The following is a 22,162-nucleotide window of genomic DNA, read 5'->3' as shown; positions in this document are numbered from 1 at the left end:
ATGTACTGTTAAATTAGGTCATTCATTGTAATATAGGCAATGATATGACCTTATGAACTATTTGCTGTCTAGATTAATTGCTTAGAAGTCAATCGCAATCATGGTATGTTTGGGATATTATTATAACAATCATAATGTTTGTCCGTTAAAATGTCGCTTTCCTTTTTAGATATTCGTTCTTGAAAATTCGTTAAGCTTTTATAATACGATTATCCGGGCTTACGGACTTTGTCAAAATATTATATAAAAAAGAGATTATAAAAATTTCAAGTTGGATGAATATTTCATTGTTGTTCAAGTCTTAAGAAGGATTGAATGAGCCCAGGTTAAATAAAAACAGGAGAAAAGACTCCGACTACATAACAACTTAACTAATTATAATACTAAGCGATTTTTATGACTCTATCGATCGCCAGACACCGACATTACAATATGTAGAAAAACTTTTTCAGCTAAACCAAGCTAAAAGCGAACAATGAACTAAAAGAGCGCTTGAAAATAAAACTGTTGACTCTTTGCTTTAGAAGAAGATTAATTAATGCTTTAAAGAGGATTAAAAAGCGCACATTTTCCCTTTTTTTCGTGAAACCTTCAACGGAAAAAGGAGATAATGAATATGTCTGTGGCGCGGTTCCATTATCCTGACAATTAGTGGGGGGTCACGTTCCCCATTCACACACGGAAAGGACATTTTATTATTTACCAAAGAAATATGGTACCTACTTAAATATATTTGCTGCCCGAAAAAGATTATAGGTAACTAGTTATAACTATAATACAGTTTTCGTACAATTTATGTAGAAGAAAAACACTTATGGAATCACCCTCGCTGTCTTTTATCAACGGTGTTTTATTCAGAAACTTTAAAAGTTGTAAAATATTATACGTTTATATACATAGTCTACATAGACTTGTACCTACTAACGAAAAAAGATCTTTTTGAATAAAAGTCTCTGAGTAAATAAATAAAGAAAAAAAAATTGTTCCCGAACCTGATAATTTGAAAATCAAAAAAAGGGTAAGGTATAGTAAGTAGGATAATAGGTGTTTAGGCAGCCAAAACCTTTTGACTTTTTGTTGAATATTGCTAGAAATTCTCTTTAAGTTTTCTCAAGAGTCAGCCTTGTATTTTCATTACAGTCTGTACTGTACTAAAGTACCTATACAGTTTAGTCCTACTAAAGTCTACAGTAGGTATAGCTCGAACAATAATATATATCTCCATTTATACTAATTGTAATTACTTGTTTATTTGAAAGTCTTTCTTCATGCCTAACGACCCCTTTCTTTCATTACTTTTAGATGTAACACTCAACCTAGATAGGTGAATGGAGTGTAGCGAAAGTAACAATAAGCTTAGGTTAGGTTGCTAACTATCCCCAAAAACCAGATTGACATGATGTATGCGGGGTTCTCCATAATGTTCTCAAAGGTTTGTGAAGTCTGCCAATCCGCACTTGGCCAGTAGTGGTAGACTATGGCCAAAAACACAATGGGACTCGTTTTAACAGTGTCAGAGTAAAGTCAAAATGCGCTCTAAAGATCTCAACCTCAGTGCCGTTATGTATCCCGACCATCTTTGTTGCTTTGACATACTATTGATATCGGTATACTGAAAACAAAATACGGAGGACGAACCCTGAGCAATATATCTGAACCATCTACTGGTGCGCATTCCACCTTATAACGCACAATTGCATAGAATTTTTTTTTTTGCCTTTGACGCAGTCTCACATAGTGGTTAAAGAAGGTCCTAGTAGAAGATGGAAGCAAGCTAATTTCGTAGGACAGTTTTATGAAACCTGTTTCTACGCGCCGTCCTACCAGAACATATCGCTTAGTGAAAATTTTATTAATGTGAATTTTGTCCCTGCAGAAATCAAATCAGTAACCTCACAATAAAAGACCACGTTTTACGTTCGTCACTCGGTTAAAGAGGTCTTGCGCTCCTAATTCTCCTCGCAGATGCTATTTTGACTTCATCATCATCATCAACCGATAGACGTCCACAGCTGGACATAGGGGTCTTGTAGAGACTTCCACACGCCACGGTCTTGCGCCGCCTGAATTCAGCGACTCGTCTGATGTCGTCCGTTTACCTAGTGGGGGGTCTTCCAACGCTGCGTCTTCCGGTGCGAGGTCGCCATTCCAGCAGCTTGAGACCCCGATGTCTATCGGTTTTATGAACTATGTGGCCTGCCCATTGCCACTTCAGCTTCGCAACCCGTTAATCTATGTCAGTTACTCTAGTTCTCTTACGGATCTCCTAATTTCTGATTTGATCACGTAGAGAAAATCCAAGCATATCTCCATCGCCAGCTGAGTGACTCTGAGCTTTCTTATGAGGCCTATAGTTAGCGACCATGCCTCGGATCAATATGTCATCACTGGCAACACGCACTGTTCGTAGACTTTGGTCTTCAAGCACTGAGGAATTTTGGACTTGACTTGACATCTATTGTACTTTTGAATTTTACTTAGATATTCGATTTTCTACGAATTTAACCTTTGACTTTCAACTCAGTGTAATTACACCACTTATTCTCAGCTGTAAGTGGCGGCGTACAACTTAATGAGTTGGAGTCACTTATCGAAGATGTCTTGAAATTTCGTAATAAAGTAGTTACTCCAAAATAGATCGTATTTAATAGAAATTATAAATCCGTACCCTTATATAAATGCGAAAGTGTGTTTGTTTGTTGGTTTGTCCTTCAATCACGTCGCAACGGTGCACGGATTGACGTGATTTTTTGCATGGGTATAGATAAAGACCTGGAGAGTGACATAGGCTACTTTTTATCCCGGAAAATCAAAGAGTTCCCACGGGATTTTTAAAAAATCGTATTCCACGCGTACGAAGTCGCGGGCATCAGCTAGTCTAGAATAAGCTACTAAAAACATATTAATGTACAGGCAAGAAATATTGTACATCGACCTTTAAATTGAGATTTCGGCTTTGTAGAGCGTTGTCTCTGTCACTCATAATAATTGTCGGTTTCAACGACATAAACAACGTTCTAAGAAACCTATATCTTTCAAAAGTTCGATGTACCTACAATATTTTCTGCCGGGTACTGTACCAATTTTTATTTACAATATTAAGGGAAATAAAACATTTTGTATTAAGTATATTATTTTATTTTATATAAAAATAGACACGTATAAAGTCGTTTCATTTCCATTGTAAGTTAGTAGGTACATATAGGCACAAGATTGTCTTTTGTTGAAAACAGTATTACAGAAAATATACTTTACAGATAATGTACCTATTTCTGTAATAAAATAAATTATTTTTAGTAAAAAAACAAACTCATTGTTAGGACAAAATAGTTCAAGACTAAATTGTACCACATTCTGGCAAATAAAATCGATTTCTATTTCTATAAAAAAATTTGCATATGAGAATTTTCGACAACTTGTCCTATGAGTAGTAACTACGTTGTTAAAGTTACCTATTTTTAGGGTTCCGTAGTTTTGTGACGTTGTAAATTTTGAACTACTAATTAGCGTTTCGCTTTTAATAAAAATCAATTTTGTTCAAAGTATGTTGGTGCCACCTAGCATCAAGGTGCAGAACTACGCGTGGGTCGATGTTCAGAGTTCATTCGAGCCACAATAGATGGCGTTTGCTTCGTTGTCAATTGTCGTAAAAATAAAACAAAATAATTAAATAAAACCATAATTTCATTTGTTTATTGTTAAGTCATTAACAAAACGGTTCTTATAATATATCCTTAGGTTCCGCAAATATTCAAAAATGAATTGGCTTCATGATCAAACTAACTGAGAGCGGCGACACTCGGGTTGCGTCTGGCAACACCGATAGGTGAGATTTAGAATTTTCCTGGAGTCAACATGTGAAGACGAATTTTTTTCGTTCCAGGAAAATCTCATTCTTCTTCGCCCATGGCTTCGCCTGGGAAAATACAATAGTCATAAATTTTAGTCATCCTAACGTATTTTCAATGTTTCATCAATTATGGTGAGTGAAAAATCAAGTAATGTGGATTCGACAAAATGGCGGTTTGGTTAGAGAAAATCCTAATTTTATGATTTCTTTCAGTTCCAGTTATTTTAACTTCCCAAATAAATGAGGATAATGGGTTGTGGGTGGACTTCTGAAAACCATTGGTGGCCAGGAGTTCAATAGGTGAGTTGTGTTTGATCGGGAAAATTCCACGTGTCGAAATTTTCACACAGCACAAATTATAATCTTGTTTTTCTTTGTTACAGGGTTTTCGTATTTACGTTTTTAATTTTTCGTATTTACGTTTACGTTTTACGTTTAGTTTCTGTTTTCCGTTTGCGTTTCCGTTTTTAGTTTTCGGTTTTCGTATTTATTTCTTTTGCACATTCACGTTGGCAACTTAATTTCTATGGATAAGACTTGGTGAAAATCTTTGTAAGGAAACATTTCGGTTGTGAAGAATCAAGCTAAATTGAGTTTTGGATCTTGGCCGATGCCGTCCAGCTACATTGCAGTCTTCGCACCTACAAGTAAGCAACAGTTTAGTGAACCTTCTTAGTGTATGTGTACAGTAAGAACCCTGTCTTTACTACTGAGCTTTTATTTTGAAACAATTTTATGAATTTTACTGTGTCATTGTCTATTCCATGCCAATGGCATCTTAAATTTAAAACATAGATCTTATGTACTATCTACCTAAGGCATTCTAATGTATCTAAATTAAGTCTTGGCATTAAGCTAGAATAACTAAGCATTATTAGCCATCATTCTGTATTAAGCGACCCCGGTAAAAGTTACATTAAAAACAATTTTGCCTAACATCTAGCAAATTTCATTTATAACACCTCATATGCATTACAAGGGAGTCGACGGCTAGCTTCTATTCTTTACTAGGTAGATAGATCAAGTAAAGTAAGTAAATTATTTTTTTTCCTCTAATCTTTGTAAGGTGGTAGATTATTCCGTATCCGGGTATATTTCTATTCCGCTCAATTTACCACCCTTACAAATGGCGCCCGAACGTTTTTTTTATATAGTTATTTCAGTATATTTTGAGAAATTTTGTGAATTTTATGAAATGTACTCCGCTGATTGTACAATTTTCTAAGTAGTGACACATTGCAAAGAGCACTAAGCTGTTTTTATGGTTAACTAACTAAATAATAACTAATAGTTAGAAATTTTGTTTGATAGTTTAAGTAATTTTCTGAGTATAGTCCAACATTTTTTTTCTTATTTAATTAACACATTATAAATGGTGCTTATGCCGTTCAATTATGTTATTTGACTTACCTTGGAGGTGTATAAGTGAATGTTTGCCTTCAGTTTAGTAATAAACATTGCTTAACTGAGTTGTTGTTGGGTATTGCTTTCAATAGTAAGTACATCTTATGTTTGAAATTTCCGGTAACTTAGTATAATTAAAGTTTTGAAACGCTATGTGCCGTTAACTAGTTACACACATACATTTATAAATACTAAGAGTTACAACTTGTGAAACTAAATATATAAACTATATTCAGAGATTACATTAAGTTCAAGTATGAAGTTATGAACAATTTTTTTTCAGTGACTTGATACTTCATTATTTTGTTGAAATTTTGTTTAGAGCTGTGTTAAGGTTATGATAAAAGCTACTTCACACACAAAACATGTTAAGTTTAATTGAATGCTGGTAGTTTAAAGTGACATTTAGAAACAGATTTTGTTGTATTTTAGGTTATGTGTTAACAGTGTAAAGTAACAGTCATCAAACCATTGCACAATCTCTTTGTTTTTTTTGAAAGATAATATGCTAGTCAGAGTTCATTGCAACTTTGCTGCCTGTTTACTTTTGTAATTGTAAAGGTTGTAACACACTGTGTACTCATAAAGGTGATACTGCACCTTACAATCATTTATTCAATTTTGGGAAGTTTATTTTGTTATATTTTGTTTACTATAGTAATAATATGTGCTTGTATTATTAACAATATTTTGGAATAGGAACATAATTGATAAAATAGTTAGGATAGACTTAAGAATATTGTTTTTGTTGCGTATTTTGCTTGTGTATATTTAATAGTTTAAATAACTTCTTTTGTGTTTGTGTTTAACCAATTTGTATAAGGCTAAACATAGACAGTTACACAAGCTCGATATTTTGTTAAATGTGTTTTGACTTAACACAATGGAACAGACTTTTGCCCAGTTTCATTCACTTTTGAAGGACGAATTGTGTTATGAGGTATCCATTCGTTCCGAAACTCCAGCACCTACAGTGCTAGGTTTAAAGAAACAGTTAAAACAATTAATTCAGGAAATTCCTTCTGAATCAATTTTAGAGACGGATTTCTCTTCTGAAAGTGAGTTAGGGGTTATTACTAAAAAACTTCAAGACTTAGAAGATTTATTAAAAAAGTGTTCTGACACTAAAGATAGACATGCCCTCTGTAGGTCTAAAGCTTTAGCTTCACATTTGTACTTTAGAATTTTGAGAATACAGTGTTCCGAACTCAGCTTAATAAGTAGGAAGAGTGAATTACATACAAAGTTGCAGAGTTTGATTTCCAGATTAGATGCTGACAATGAGTCGTCTCACGACGAATCACTGGATTCCGAGAGTACCGCCGTTGACTGCACTGGTGATAAAAATGTTGCCAAGTGGAAGTTAAATTTCAACGGACAGGGTGATCCGCGCAGTTTCATCGAACGCGTTGAGGAATATAAAAGATCTTATGGCGTTTCAGATGGAAAATTATTTGTTTCTGCATTTCATCTTTTTACAGGCCGAGCATTGTTATGGTACAGAGGCAACAAATGTCAAGTTTCGTCTTGGTCAGAATTGAAAACTTTATTTTTAGAGGAATTTGATGCAGTAGATTATGACTACAGGTTGCTAGGTGAAATTCGAGCAAGAACACAAGGCTCTGAAGAACCTGTGTCTATCTATTTCGCTATAATGTTTTGCATGTTTTCAAGGTTGTCAACACCACTTTCCGAAGAACAAAAGTTACAAATTTTATTACATAATATTCGCCCTTTTTACTCAGAACAATTAGCTCTTGTTGACATTAAGTCTGTCGCAATGTTGAAGGAAAAGTGTCGCAAACTAGAGGCTGCGAGGCAGCGTTCCGCCTTATTTTCTGAGCCTACTAACAGTAAGGCAACTTTAAGTTCAGAGTTTGCTTACAAACAAGTGACAAAACAGATAAACACACTTTCAGTCACACCTGCACCTAAGGTTGATACAAGTAAAGGCACTAATTTTACGAAAACAAATAAACAACTATGTTACAAGTGCGGCAAGGGTAACCATTCCTTTAAATTTTGCAGGACAGTTCCGAAATTTATTAGATGTTTTTCGTGTGGACGTCAGAACTTTACAGTAAAGACATGTCCAAGTTGTAGTAAAAAGGCGACTAGTAAACCCGCTCCGGACAAAAATTCAAAAAACTAATTAGTAAGAACTGTGCAGAGACACAAGTAAAGAACTTGGTCATTAACAACAAAACATCCCTTTTACCTGACACAGTTCTGTATTCAGTGGATAAACGAGACTTTAGGCCACATTTAAAGGTTTTTGTTGACGGTTTTGAGATTACAGGTTTACTAGATTCCGGTGCTTGCGCGTCAATTTTGGGTAACCAGGCGCACAAGGTTTTTTTGAGATTCGGTTATAAATTGCATAGCAGTATTGATACCACATTTTCAGTGGCAAATGGAGACAAACTTGCTTGCATGGGTTATATGTTTATTCCGATTACTTATAATTCCGTAACTCACATAATAAAATTTTTTGTAGTACCCTCTATAATAGCGGATGTTATTTTTGGCTGTGACTTTTGGAAAACATTTCAGTTAGCCCCTGGCATTTTTGATAATTTAGAATTAATTAAGGCACCTTCTCAATTTTACAATATTTGTGCGATTGATAATAAACAAATTCATACCATCACTTCTTTTGAAAACTTATCATCTCAACAGAAAGAATTAGCCCAGTCTGTAGTAAATAAATTTTTAGATATTTCTTCAGAGAAAATTGGATTGGGTAGAACAAAATTAATTGAACATGTTATTGACACCGGTGATGCCTTGCCAATAAAAATAAAACAATATCCACTTTCTCCCGAAAAGAAGGAAGCTTTAAGTAAAGAGTTAGATAGGATGCTGGAAATGGACGTAGTTACTCCGAGTGAAAGCCCTTGGAATAACCCAGCAATTTTAGTGAAAAAGGCAAATGGAGACTGGAGATTTTGCCTAGATTGCAGGAAATTAAATTCAGTGACAAAGGGGGATTCATACTCAATACCGTACATTCCACAAATTCTAGATAGCTTGAAAGAGGCAAGGTTTTTATCATCGATTGATTTAAGTTCAAGTTTCTGGCAAATTCCGTTAGCTAACGACTCTCAGGAAAAAACCAGTTTTACAGTTCCTGGTAGAGGGTTGTTCAAATTTAAAGTCATGCCGTTTGGCCTATGCGGTGCACCAGCACGACAGCAGAGGTTAATGGACCAGTTATTTAATCAAAATTTTTGTAGTGATATTGAAAATGGAATAGTATTTTGTTATATAGATGATATTGTTATTTGTTCTGCTGATTTTGAAACCCATTTAATTTTATTAAACAGAGTTCTGGATAAACTAAAAATGGCTCAACTATCCATAAATTTTGATAAATGTAATTTTTTTAGAAACTCTTTGAAATATTTAGGGTATATAGTAGATGAATTTGGTTTACGCACAGATCCTGGAAAAGTTGCCGCAGTTTTGAACTTTCCGACCCCAAAAACTGCACAGGAGGTAAAGATTTTCCTAGGCACTTGTTCTTGGTACAGGCGCTTTATTAGGAATTTTTCAACCATCGCTGCACCACTCAATAGACTAACGAGTAAAGGAAAGAACGCACCTAAATTTGAGTGGAGCGAACAGGCAGAGGTAGCATTTAATACATTGAAGAATGCGTTGGTAACCGCACCTGTTCTTGCGGTACCGAATTTTGAAAAACCATTCAAAATACATTGTGATGCTTCTGCATATGGTGTTGGCGGTATGCTAACGCAAGAAACCGATGGTTGCGATCATCCCATTGCGTATGTCAGTAGGAGCCTAAATAAAAACGAAAGGAATTACAGCGCGACGGAACGCGAGGCTCTAGCTGTGATTTTTGCAGTGGAGAAATTTCAGGCTTATTTTGGTTCCAAGCCAGTCACAATTATCACAGACCATGCATCCCTAAAGTGGTTCTTAAATTTAGAAAATCCCTCAGGACGACTCGCCAGATGGGGTTGTAGATTATCACAGTATAATTTTGTTATCGAACATAGGAAGGGTTGTGATAATGTAGTTCCGGATACCTTGTCGAGACTCATACACGTAGATGTAGTTGGTGATCGTAATGATAACTCTAGTCAACAAGTTTTGGTAGATGACTGGTATGACAAAACATTTAATGGCTGTAAAATCAATCCAGCAAATTTTCCGAATTTTTGTATTTTGAACGATAAACTATATCGTTACAGTAAATGTAAATACCAGCTTCTCAGTGAGTTCGACTGGAAAGAGGTAGTCCACAAGAACGACATCCTTAGAATTATGCAACAAAACCATGCAGATGCAACTGCAGGTCATTTTGGTGTGTTCAAAACTCATCGCAGATTATCCCTCAGATATTTTTGGCGTGGTATGTATAAGGACGTGGTTGAGTACGTTAAGAATTGTGATACTTGCTCTGCGTATAAACACACGACATCAGCCACTCCAGGTCTGCTAGGGAAGCCTAAAGTCTGCGAGAGACCTTTTCAGGTCATTTCGGCTGATTTAGTCGGACCTTTGCCTAGGTCTAAATCAGGATTTACATTTCTTTTTGTGGTGACGTGTTGTTTTTCGAAATATACAATGTTGTTTCCGTTACGGCGTGCCACAGGTGCCGCTGTTGTTAAAGCGCTAGAGAATTTTGTATTTTTGAACCATAGTGTTCCAGAGACGGTGATTGTGGACAATGGGTCCCAATTTACAGGATCTGAATTCCGTAATCTCATTAAGCGTTATAATATTCCGAAATTACACTACACACCACTGTACACTCCGCAAGTTAACCTTGTTGAGAGGTACAATAAGGTTGTTATGACTGCTGTAGCCGCTTTTGTGAAAGATAACCACAGGTCCTGGGACGAAAACCTGTACAAGGTCCAGTTCGCCATAAACAGTGCGGTTAATGAATCCACTGGATTCTCCCCGTTCTTCCTTGTCCACGCTAGAGAACCGGTCTTAAATGGTTCCTTCTATAAGGACACGGATAAGGAGTACGAGGCCGGAATTCCAAGGGAGGAATACGCAGGAAAGTTTGGAACTTTGGAGGACATATTTGGTCAGGTTAGGAGAAATTTGTTTCAGGCTCATGCAGAGTATGCAACGCATTACAACTTAAGGCGTAGGTCTGCAAGCTATTCTGTTGGGGATATAGTGTGGAAAAAGACCTATCCACAAAGCGACGCTACAAATTTTTTCACAGCTAAGCTGGCACCTAAGTATGAAAAGTGCAGGGTTGTCAAGGTTTTGTCACCTTTGGTTTATGAACTAGTTAGAGTAGCTGACAACCACCCAATAGGCACTTGGCATATTAAGGATATTAAGAAGTAGATATTTGCCATTACTTAGTTTGGTCTAAACTGTTTGAATATTTAAGTTATCAATATTCAATTAGGAATTTGAATGAGTGTAGTGATGTTCTGAGATAACAGTTACATTACCATGGTTCAGTTGAGGAGGAATGTAGTGGATGTATGTAGGGATGAATATGTGATGATTGGAATGTTTGTGGTAGACCAACCGGTTGAGAAAGTAAAAATGCAAATATCGTACTTTGGGGATAACGAAAAGGGGGGGTTTTGTGTTTTGTTTTCGTTTTCCTTCTAGATAATGGATCATTTCTGTTATTTTTCCGATTCTGTTCCGAGATCTATTTTCTAGGAGAGTTATTTCGTTTTTTTTTCTCATATTCCGATTTTGATTCGGTTTTAATTTTCCGAATGGGATAGAGAACGGTTGCCATATCAGATGGACCCGTTCACAACCAGATTTTCCGTATTTGTTGAGTAACAAATATTACGATGGTAGTTTAAAAGAGTGAACCACCGTAGGCCTAGACGCATTCTATCAGTCAGCTGATGAATGATGCCAAGATGTTTCCACTCAAGTGTCTTAGACACCATGAAGTTTTTTGTATATATTCTTTTTAGAAGTTAGGGTTGTGTAGTTAAGTATAATGTATAAAACCTTACACTGTTTTCAGTATATTTATTTTGTTAGACAATTTTCCTTGTTAGTAGTAGATGTGCGTTCACGCGTAACTTCTGTGTTTTTTTGTTTGTTTGTTTCAGGCAAATTGTTAGTAGTTGTTGGATGACGCTGAGGGCAGCGTGGTTCAACCTGTTGAACCTTTTCGTAGGAGGGGAAGTATTGTGACGTTGTAAATTTTGAACTACTAATTAGCGTTTCGCTTTTAATAAAAATCAATTTTGTTCAAAGTATGTTGGTGCCACCTAGCATCAAGGTGCAGAACTACGCGTGGGTCGATGTTCAGAGTTCATTCGAGCCACAATAGATGGCGTTTGCTTCGTTGTCAATTGTCGTAAAAATAAAACAAAATAATTAAATAAAACCATAATTTCATTTGTTTATTGTTAAGTCATTAACAAAACGGTTCTTATAATATATCCTTAGGTTCCGCAAATATTCAAAAATGAATTGGCTTCATGATCAAACTAACTGAGAGCGGCGACACTCGGGTTGCGTCTGGCAACACCGATAGGTGAGATTTAGAATTTTCCTGGAGTCAACATGTGAAGACGAATTTTTTTCGTTCCAGGAAAATCTCATTCTTCTTCGCCCATGGCTTCGCCTGGGAAAATACAATAGTCATAAATTTTAGTCATCCTAACGTATTTTCAATGTTTCATCAATTATGGTGAGTGAAAAATCAAGTAATGTGGATTCGACAAAATGGCGGTTTGGTTAGAGAAAATCCTAATTTTATGATTTCTTTCAGTTCCAGTTATTTTAACTTCCCAAATAAATGAGGATAATGGGTTGTGGGTGGACTTCTGAAAACCATTGGTGGCCAGGAGTTCAATAGGTGAGTTGTGTTTGATCGGGAAAATTCCACGTGTCGAAATTTTCACACAGCACAAATTATAATCTTGTTTTTCTTTGTTACAGGGTTTTCGTATTTACGTTTTTAATTTTTCGTATTTACGTTTACGTTTTACGTTTAGTTTCTGTTTTCCGTTTGCGTTTCCGTTTTTAGTTTTCGGTTTTCGTATTTATTTCTTTTGCACATTCACGTTGGCAACTTAATTTCTATGGATAAGACTTGGTGAAAATCTTTGTAAGGAAACATTTCGGTTGTGAAGAATCAAGCTAAATTGAGTTTTGGATCTTGGCCGATGCCGTCCAGCTACATTGCAGTCTTCGCACCTACAAGTAAGCAACAGTTTAGTGAACCTTCTTAGTGTATGTGTACAGTAAGAACCCTGTCTTTACTACTGAGCTTTTATTTTGAAACAATTTTATGAATTTTACTGTGTCATTGTCTATTCCATGCCAATGGCATCTTAAATTTAAAACATAGATCTTATGTACTATCTACCTAAGGCATTCTAATGTATCTAAATTAAGTCTTGGCATTAAGCTAGAATAACTAAGCATTATTAGCCATCATTCTGTATTAAGCGACCCCGGTAAAAGTTACATTAAAAACAATTTTGCCTAACATCTAGCAAATTTCATTTATAACACCTCATATGCATTACAAGGGAGTCGACGGCTAGCTTCTATTCTTTACTAGGTAGATAGATCAAGTAAAGTAAGTAAATTATTTTTTTTCCTCTAATCTTTGTAAGGTGGTAGATTATTCCGTATCCGGGTATATTTCTATTCCGCTCAATTTACCACCCTTACAGTTTTTATAATTATTTACAAAATGACTAGATATTCAGGTATATATTCAATTATACCTACTTTTTATGCATTGAAAAAGTAGGTGTCAAAAATAATAATTATCCTTTTGCTATTTTTAACATTAGGTGTATTATACAATTTTATTTTATAATTAAATTTAATTTAATTATAATTTTTGATTGACTAGATCGTATAATTTTTTTTTAGTAGATCTAACATATTTTTTACATACGATAACGCTATTAGGATACCGATGCATTCGCACGTTGCATACGATAGGTATAAAGGGGTTAAACAAATGCGTCGATATGCTAAAGGAGTAGCTACTGACGAAAAATTAATAAGAACTTAAACAATATAATACAATACAAACACTACACTAGGTCCCTTCTTTTCAATATTATCTTCCTATTTAATTAAGACTAACATTTATTGAAGTGCGCACTTAATAAGTGATTTCTTTGATACTTATTACTTAGTAACAAAGCTGTAAGAAAATATAAAGAGATATTTGTTATGTTTCACAAAATGGACGTTTAGTCAGTTTTAGATCATTGAGTTTTAGAACATCATTGAGGTATAAACTGACTAATACTTACCCGGGCTATAAACCATGGCTTTGTACCCTTTTGTATCTTTGTCAATACAGATATATACTATTTTTAGAAGACTAGATACACGAAGAAAGCTGTATTCTGTTTGAACTTTAATATTATTCACATTTCACCACACGTGTAGGTAGCAATTTTGCTCGGTTCGAAACATTGGAAATCTTATAAGTCCCTGTTATCATCTCATGCTCCTGTATTCCAGAAATCGTGAATGTATTGCTTATTGTGTTTACCGTATCTACTAGCATCAGTCCAAGCATAAGTAGTCGGTATGAGAACTCTTTCTTGCGGATTTTACGCCGACAAAGCGTCGCAAAAGTCGCAATAGAGATTATAATTGATTGTGTTCGGGTTCCAGGTTGCTTAATAAAATAATGTGTCTTATCTCCGAAGTGGTTCTACATAACAGTAGAGTAGGCGTAGTATCTCAATTAATATAAAATTTTATTGTTATTGTTGTTAATATTCTATTACTAAGTACATTTAAATCTACCTTAATTACGAACCTGCTGTAGATTCAGCCTCTTTTAGACTTTCTATTTTTTAAGATAAATATTACAAAATCTTTTTTATTTGCACGTTTTCAAGTAGACGATCTCGTTGGGACTCGGGAGTTGGTGTCAATTTGTCGCATGAAATTGTCAAATCACGACATTTTAACAGTCGAAGTGCAATCATTGCGACAAAACGTTTTCTCGCGAATGTTTCATGGCAAAAGTTGCGAGAAAAATTCTTCGTAGTGATTGTGCTCAGGCTCCAGCTATTCATACAAACTTACAGATTTTAACGATCTCGTAAAGTGACGAGTTTGTTTACTCGAAAACTACTAGTCAAGGCCGCTGCGTAATTATATTAAACTATTCACTATCTACATTATTTATTGAATTTAGTTTGGCATTGGGGATACGGATCGCCGGGCTTGTAAAGCTTTATTGTTACAATATTCTCGTATCTCTTCAATTGGCTGCATCAGGAATATAGGAACGTCATCATCTCGTTTCTGAAAAAAAAAACTTGACTTAGAACAAGCTGTGAAAATGTTTCCTTTTAATTTTCTGGCCCGACTGGGGAAGTCTATTCTTAAAACTGATAAAAAAAATGGGTACAAGCAATAAAACGCATTCTCGTGGTTTTTACATCAAGAAAGCATTGCAAAAGTCATTGTTCCTACAGTAAAATAAAAGCTTCCCTCCCTGCAGACCTCCCTAGAGCAGTGGTATCTATTGTAGGTTACCGACATCAGCTTAGAAATAACTTAGGCCTTATAGTTCGAGAGTTAATACTCTAAATGAATTTATTTCAAAACTATCCCATTCCCATGGTTTCTGGTTTTTTAATAATCCCGTTGATTTTCTGGGACAAAAAGTAGCCTATGTCCATCTCTGGGATACAAGCTATCTTTGTACAAGTCAAAATCCGTTGAATAGACAGACATACTTTCGTATTTATAATATTATAGTATTGTATTTATTGAACTAAAAAACGGTATCTTTCTTCTTTATTACGTTATAATAAGACTTCATGCATATTTTCATGCGACCTTGTACCTCATAATCATTAAAAATTGAGAACCGTGAGGATAAAATATATAAGTAGCTATGTAAAAATAGGAAATAACGAGAGACCATGGCAAAAGTACAAAATGAATAACATTTTCCTTATATCTTCGGTCGACATAAACGATTATTGAAACAGTCGCGATTTTTTCCAAGAAGTCCCAATATCTTCTTTCAAGAATACCTACATACTTTCGAAAGCTTTTAATGCCTATAGCGACGTTACAAATGTAATGTTGGAATCGTGGAATTAACACTTAGAAAAGATTATTAAATATATACCTATATATTTTTAATACAATAGGTAGGTATATCCTAACCGGCAGGATTCAAACTTAGCTGCGTCTATCGTGCCCGGAGCGCCTTAGACCGCTAGCTTTTTGATAAGTATGTAACTGTGGTATGTATAATATTATAAAAACTATTTAGTTTCCTGAAGAAGTGTAGGAAAAAACGCTATCATAAAAACTATAAACAGATTACTTAATTTAGTGACCCTAATCTGTTATTTACGTCAAGAGTAACCTACCATAAATTTATAGACAAAATCTACATAATATAAACTATCTGCAATGATATTATTATAAAGAGGTAAAGTTTGTAACTATGGATGTATGAATTTATTTTCAAAACTACTTATACGATTACAAAAATTGTTTCATTATTACATAGGTACATTATCCCCGAGTGCTTTAATTTATAAATTATGTGACGGAAATCACGGACAGAATTTAGTTTAGATTTTGAAAATTCTTTCACCAGTACAAAGCTATATTATTCCTGAGTGATATAGGCTATATTTTATTTTCAAAAGAGATCCCTGCAAAAATTATAATAAGCTACCCGTGCGAAGCCGGGGCGGGTCGCTGGTTATATAATAAAACGAGAACTTTACTAACTGACATAATTATTATTATTAATATTACCATAGAGCTCCGCTGTGCTTATAGGGATTTTATATTGTTATATCTTTAGAGAACAATAGAATACCTACTTAACATAATGTCTTTAATAATAGAACAAAGAACAACGGAAAGCGAAACGTTTCCCGGTTTCTGACGCTCTAGGTAAGTATACCCAATAGCTACAAAATAGGTAATAGGTATAATTAAGGAAAAGTACCTGAAATAAAACTTCGCCTTCGAAGTATGTTAATTGATATTTTCTCGTCCTCAGCAGAAGTCCGACGAGTTTATCTGAGATTACCGTGTAGATCTGAAAGAAAAATGTAACGTGAATACCAGCAATTATTTACATTATATTTATATTTACACTAAAACATGGGGTTATTGAAGGGGCGGACCAACAAATTCCTGAAAGGCCGGCAACGCATTGGTGGTTCCTCTGGTACTGTAAATATTCATGGGCGGCGGAAATCACTTAACATCAGGTAACCCGCCAGCTCATTTTGTTCGCCATTTTTGTAAAAAAACTTTCAGACTATCGCTTTTTTGTGCGTTTTACGCTCGTTTTGGCATTCGCACTTAAATACTCGCCATATTTTTGTTTCGATAAATCGAATATTATGACGTAGACATCCGCTAAAAAGGACTTTTGAATATTCAACCCCTAAGGGGATAAAATAGGGGTTTGAAATTTGTGTAGGCCACGCGGGACGAAGTTGCTATAGAATAAGCTAGTATAATGTATAAATACACTTTTATTGCAAAACTAATTAATTCTAATAAAATATCAAACTAATTATTCCTCCAAATCATATCTGAACACGCAAAATGTAATGAATAATTTCTCTATAGGTGATTTAAAGGTGGTATGATTTAAAAAAAATATACAAAAACTAACATAAAATATTATAGGTTACACTTGGCATCACATCCCTCATTGCCTGGTCGTGACCTCTTACTTTAATTCTCTACGGTAGAGGTTTTAAATAAAATAAAAATTAAATTTAAAAAAAAATCTTTTACGATTTTGCATTAAACTCGTTTTTACATAGATTCTGATTTAATTCTTTGGCAATAGCATTTATTAGAATTTTCTACCTTGTCTCTTTGTTGTGTAATTTTTTCTTGATTTTATGATTCTTTTTGTAATTTTTTTGTACCAATGGATACCTAACGAAACATGAATGTTTTTAAAATAATCCGCAGGATAAGTGCCATAGTAATTTTTACAGAAAATTTGCAAGTTATTCAAAGAATTAAATTTAAAAATCGAAAATTTGTACAGTTTTTGGGCTGTAATTTTAAAATGCTTGAAGTTTTTTTTAGTTTTATAACTGTTTATTATTAACAAGGATATGTACTAGCAAGAAATAAAATAAAATCTGCTGAAATACATTGTTCCTTTTTTTTATTAATTTTTAAAGTGGCAAACACCCATTTACCAAGAAAAAAATAAAAAAATGAATAACTCGAAAACGATACACTTTCGCATAAGCACTTTAGGAGTCATTTGATAGCCAATGTCCTGTACTATAATCCCTTAACGGGATCGTGTCCTATTTTCCTGTAACCCTGTATATACCAGAGTACGGGACGATCGAAATTGCCGGCGTACGTGGGTACGCCGCGTGGGTGTTTGCTTTTCACCTAACATTGTATGAGAAAGGTGAGAGGTACGATGATTTTCACCAACATCAAGCGCGCCAAAAGGGTTTAAGAAAAGTGTTTTTGAGAACATAATACTAAATGTATGTTTGTAAAGTAAAGAAATTTCAACAGAAGAAGACAGACAGACAGACAACGAAGTGATCCTATAAGAGTTCCTTTTTCCCTTTTGAGGTACGGAACCCTAAATAAAACAAAACCTATCATTATCACCTAACAAGCAGTGATACATCACCCGGATATACGAGTGCATTATGCGTTCCAAAATCGTGACGTCACGCGACATTCCAACTTTGCCGTCACGGCCGACTGTCGGCCAGCGTCGGCCAAGATTTAAATTTGGCATGCGTATAGTAATGACCGACTGTTCGCTCGTAATTAGCGGCATAAACATTACCGCCGAAACCGAATATGGAAACGAGAACGGACGGGCGAAAATAAATCTGGAGCATTTTCCGGTTCAACGTCGCAATAAATATCTATATTCGTCATGTTTACTTATCTATTTAAATAAATTCTTAAATAAATAGGTTTTATTTCATGCACTCATCATCATCATCAGATAGAGGTCCACTGCTGGACATAGGTCTCTTGAAGGGACTTCTACATCCTGAATCCAGAAGCTCCCTGCGACTGCGATATTTGATGTCATCTGTCCACCTAGCGGACCTAATAGGAGTCTCCCAAGTCCCAACGCTGCGCTCAGTCACCATTCTGGCACCTTGGGACTCCAACGTCTATCGGTTTTTCGAACTAGTTTCAGGCATTATAAGTACAGCCCATATAATGCGTTAGAATAGAAACAATCACTTAACCTACATTAGTACACACATAAACTATGTTGCTTATCCTGTTTATGCACCTTTGGGCCTAGGCTTAGGTATCCCGTTTTTACTTAGAACTCTTCGATTTTCCGGGATAAAAAGTAGCCTATGTCCGGCCCTGGGATATAAACTAGCCCTGTACCAATTTTCATCAAAATCGGTTAAGCTGTTGGGACTTGAAAAGCTAGCAGACATACAGACAGACAGACGACGTTCGAAGTGACGGCGCGTACATTTAGTACAGAGTATGGAGTGCATTTAGACGCATTCCAAACAGACTTATCGTCAGTGGCTATCTTAAAACCTATTACTCCCGGTGGAGCCTTCTAACAGCGACGTGAGCACCGCACCTTGCGGAAGAGCTGTCCAGCTTACTAGTCAATTTGCTGAGGAGGAAGTTGGTACTACTTACATGAACGCAGTATTCTTGTGTATGATCGCTTAGAAACAGCTTAGAAATAATTTACGCGAGCACCCGCAAACATGCCGATCCACTGCAGATGGTCCACTGGCACATGCTTTAAATTTAAAGACACCACCACGTTTAAATCTTGGGGATGAATATAGGATACTTTTTATCCTGGAAAGTCAAAGAATTCCCTCGAGACTTAAAAACATATATCCACCACGCGTACCTACGAGCTTGCGGGCATCAGCTAGTAGTTTAATAAAAATACCTACACAATAAGCAGACTAATAAAAAACGAGACTCTTCAGCCGAACTTTGTATTGATTCTAAAATAGACAACAGGTATCAAAAGTGACGCTAATGATCTTGGCACTGGTCTAGATGAGACATGTACCAAATATTTGAAGCTTGCGGCGGCGATGATCTTAAAGACGCTCATTGTTTTCTAACTAGCTTAATAATAGCTACGCTGTCAATACTTTGCGATAGTCGAGAGAACGAGGGTTGCCTCAATACCTTCCTATAATCATCATCATGATCAACCCATCGCCGGCTCATTACAGAGCACGGGTCTCCTCTCAGAGTGAGAAGGGTTTTGGCCATAGTCTACCACGCTGGCCATGTGCGGATTGGTAGACACCTTTGAGAACATTATGGGGAACTCTCAGGCATGCAGGTTTCCTCACGATGTTTTCCTTCATCGTTAAAGCAAGTGATATTTAATTAATTAAAATGCACATAACTCCGAAAAGTTAGAGGTGCGTGCCCGGGATCGAACCCCCGACCTCCGATTAGAAGGCGGACGTCCTAATCACTAGGCTATCACAGCTTATTCCTATAATACTTACAATGAAATGGACAACAAGTAGTAGTATTATACAACAAGTAGGTACCTACGCTGGAAGAGGTGAAGAGGTGTGCCATAAAAAATCCCCTACAATACAATAATGAACTAACAGACTTTGCCTCTTTATGACATAAAAATATGCATACGATTTATTATTCATGTCATGATTTATCCATAAATGCGATAGTGTGTCTGTCTGCCTGCTGTACCTTTACGCGCTAATTTGTACGATCTTTGGTACACAGATAGCTTGCACTCCGGAGACCAATATTGGGTATACTTTTTATCCAAGAAAATCAAAAAATCCCACGGTATTAAAAAAAAGCCTAAACGTACCCGGACAAAGTCACGGGCTTCATCTAGTACCTATATAAAAAAGGGAAAATAGAATGAGCGACATATTTTCAAACGTACAGTTGGAATCTCTGGAGTCTTAACCTAGAAACTTACGATTTTGCGTGTAGTATTTCTCGATAGCGTAAACCCGAAACCGAATAAGAAAGGATTTTCAGATAATATTGTCATCCTAGCGAGGCTGAGGAATCGCTGAGGCGGATCAGCTAGTAAGTAATACCAACCTACTATATATAGTTGAAAGCATAAGACCTAGCGCACACCATGGTCCGTACGTTTTTTTCCGCAATCTATGAACTATAGAACTATATGGAAGCGCGCACACTGCTAAACATCCGTACCGGATTTCGATACATTTAAATTCAAATTTACGGATTTTAAAACACACCGCAACTCACCGCACCGCGGTGTGCTCTAAGAAACGCTATTTTCTTAAGCTTTTACGTCAAAAAGAATCTAGGGATGTCTCCGTTTCAAAACTAGTGCATGCTAATAATATAAATGCGAAAGTGTGTCTATCTGTCTGTCTATCTGCTAGCTTTTCACAGCCCAACAGCTTAACCGATTTTGATAAGGTACAGAGTCAGTTTACATCCCGGGGAAGGACATAGGCTACTTTTTATCCCGAAAAATCAATGATTTTTAAAAACCTAAATCATCATCAAAAAGGCATTATCTAGTTATCTATAAGTAGGTAGGTACTAATGTAAAATTCTAAACACAAAAACGTCTTTGTAGCCTGAAAAAGTTTTAATAATATTGTTTTTATAATATGGTTTCTTGACAGACACGACAGGCAGACAGACAACGAAGAGACAATAAGTGTTCCTTTTTTCCTTTTGCGGTACAGAACCCTAAAAAAAATTTGTGCGTAATTACCATTTTGCGATATTTCCGAACTTCTTTAAAACCTGTTTGGAAAACTCCTGAAACTATGTTAGTAAAATGTTTCAGAAAAGTCACTTACTGTGAATAGTTCTCCAAATGAGATAACTTTGGTCGCGTCCTTCAGTTCCGGCGGCAAGAGGCCTTTACACGGCGTCTTTCCGTAGTCGTGGATTATTTCACATAGTTCTTTCATTTCTGTGCACACTCTGGCCTGTGCTTCAGCGCCTCTGTATTCAGTCTTGGATCCGGGAATGGGTCTAAAACAAAGAGGTTGACTTCATGATTCCAAGGAATTTAAGAAAAGATCTTGATGATTTTCCTGGCAAAGTGGCAAGCGCTGTGCTCTTGTAACTAAGTGGATTCGATTCCCGCAATAAGTACTTAAAGATTTACGAGCTGGTGTACGAAACGGTGTAAGTAGGTAATTACATTCCTGATCAAAATACTTTTTTTCTTTACCGGATTATAAAAAGTTTTCTCTTCAATCTTTCGTTTTCAGTCACTGTAATGCAAATCTAAACTCATTTTCCAGCAAAATGGCCTAAAATGTACTAAGATTGAGTCCAGAGTTTAGTGATTTCGGTGAAAATGGTTCAATAGCTTTCATTGAATTTTTTGCTCCTACTGTAATTTCATGCAATTACACCGTTTTAAACGCCATCTCCTCAAATTCTATATATATATATATATATAAAATTCAAAGTCCCGACTGACTGACATATATATAGGCGCACAGCCTAAACCGCTGGTCCTATAGACATGAAATTTGGAGGGTCTATTCTTTGTAAAGAGTAGGTATCCACTAAGAAAGGATTTTTCGAAACTCCACCCCTAAGTGGGTTAAATGGGGGATGGAAGTTTGTATGAAAGTCCGTCATTTGTCAAGTTATTTGCATGCAAATTGGTATTTGGGTTTTCGATCACAAATGAAGAAATACGTGTTTCAGGATTTTTGGACAATTCGCCCATAAGGGTGGAATATCATTTCATAGGGGATGAAAGTTTGTATGGGAAAGTTTTAATTATTGATATTATAATGAACTTGAAATTTGTAAAGTAGGTTTTTCTTGAGGTTAGGTGTCAGCTAAGAAACGACAATGAGAAAATCCCCCATAAAGGGGTGAAATGGGGGTTGGAAGGTTATATGTGTTATTCGGTGCTGTTCAGAGTGCGCGTCCTGATGTTATAATGTT

The 22,162-nt window shown here is 35.8% G+C and overlaps 1 protein-coding gene across 2 annotated transcripts in view; it reads right to left on the bottom strand.

The window, feature by feature from the left end:
• Positions 1-12,916: 12,916 nt before the first annotated feature.
• Positions 12,917-22,162, bottom strand: part of LOC117990113 (actin-binding Rho-activating protein-like) — a 31,651-nt gene continuing 22,405 nt past the window's right edge. For both annotated transcript variants that reach the window (XM_069504211.1, XM_034977564.2), the window contains exons 3-5: positions 21,049-21,226; positions 16,200-16,292; positions 12,917-14,521 (exon numbers count right to left, since the gene is read on the bottom strand). In XM_069504211.1, coding sequence (XP_069360312.1) covers positions 14,408-14,521; positions 16,200-16,292; positions 21,049-21,226 — 385 coding nt within the window. In that variant the 3' untranslated portion in view covers positions 12,917-14,407. The remainder of the gene's footprint in view (positions 14,522-16,199; positions 16,293-21,048; positions 21,227-22,162) is intronic.

This window comes from Maniola hyperantus, chromosome 17 (genome assembly GCF_902806685.2).
Source record: "Maniola hyperantus chromosome 17, iAphHyp1.2, whole genome shotgun sequence".
NCBI lineage: Eukaryota > Metazoa > Arthropoda > Insecta > Lepidoptera > Nymphalidae > Maniola > Maniola hyperantus.
Note: the sequence above shows the minus strand (reverse complement) of the source record. Positions and strands in the feature narration are given on the sequence as shown.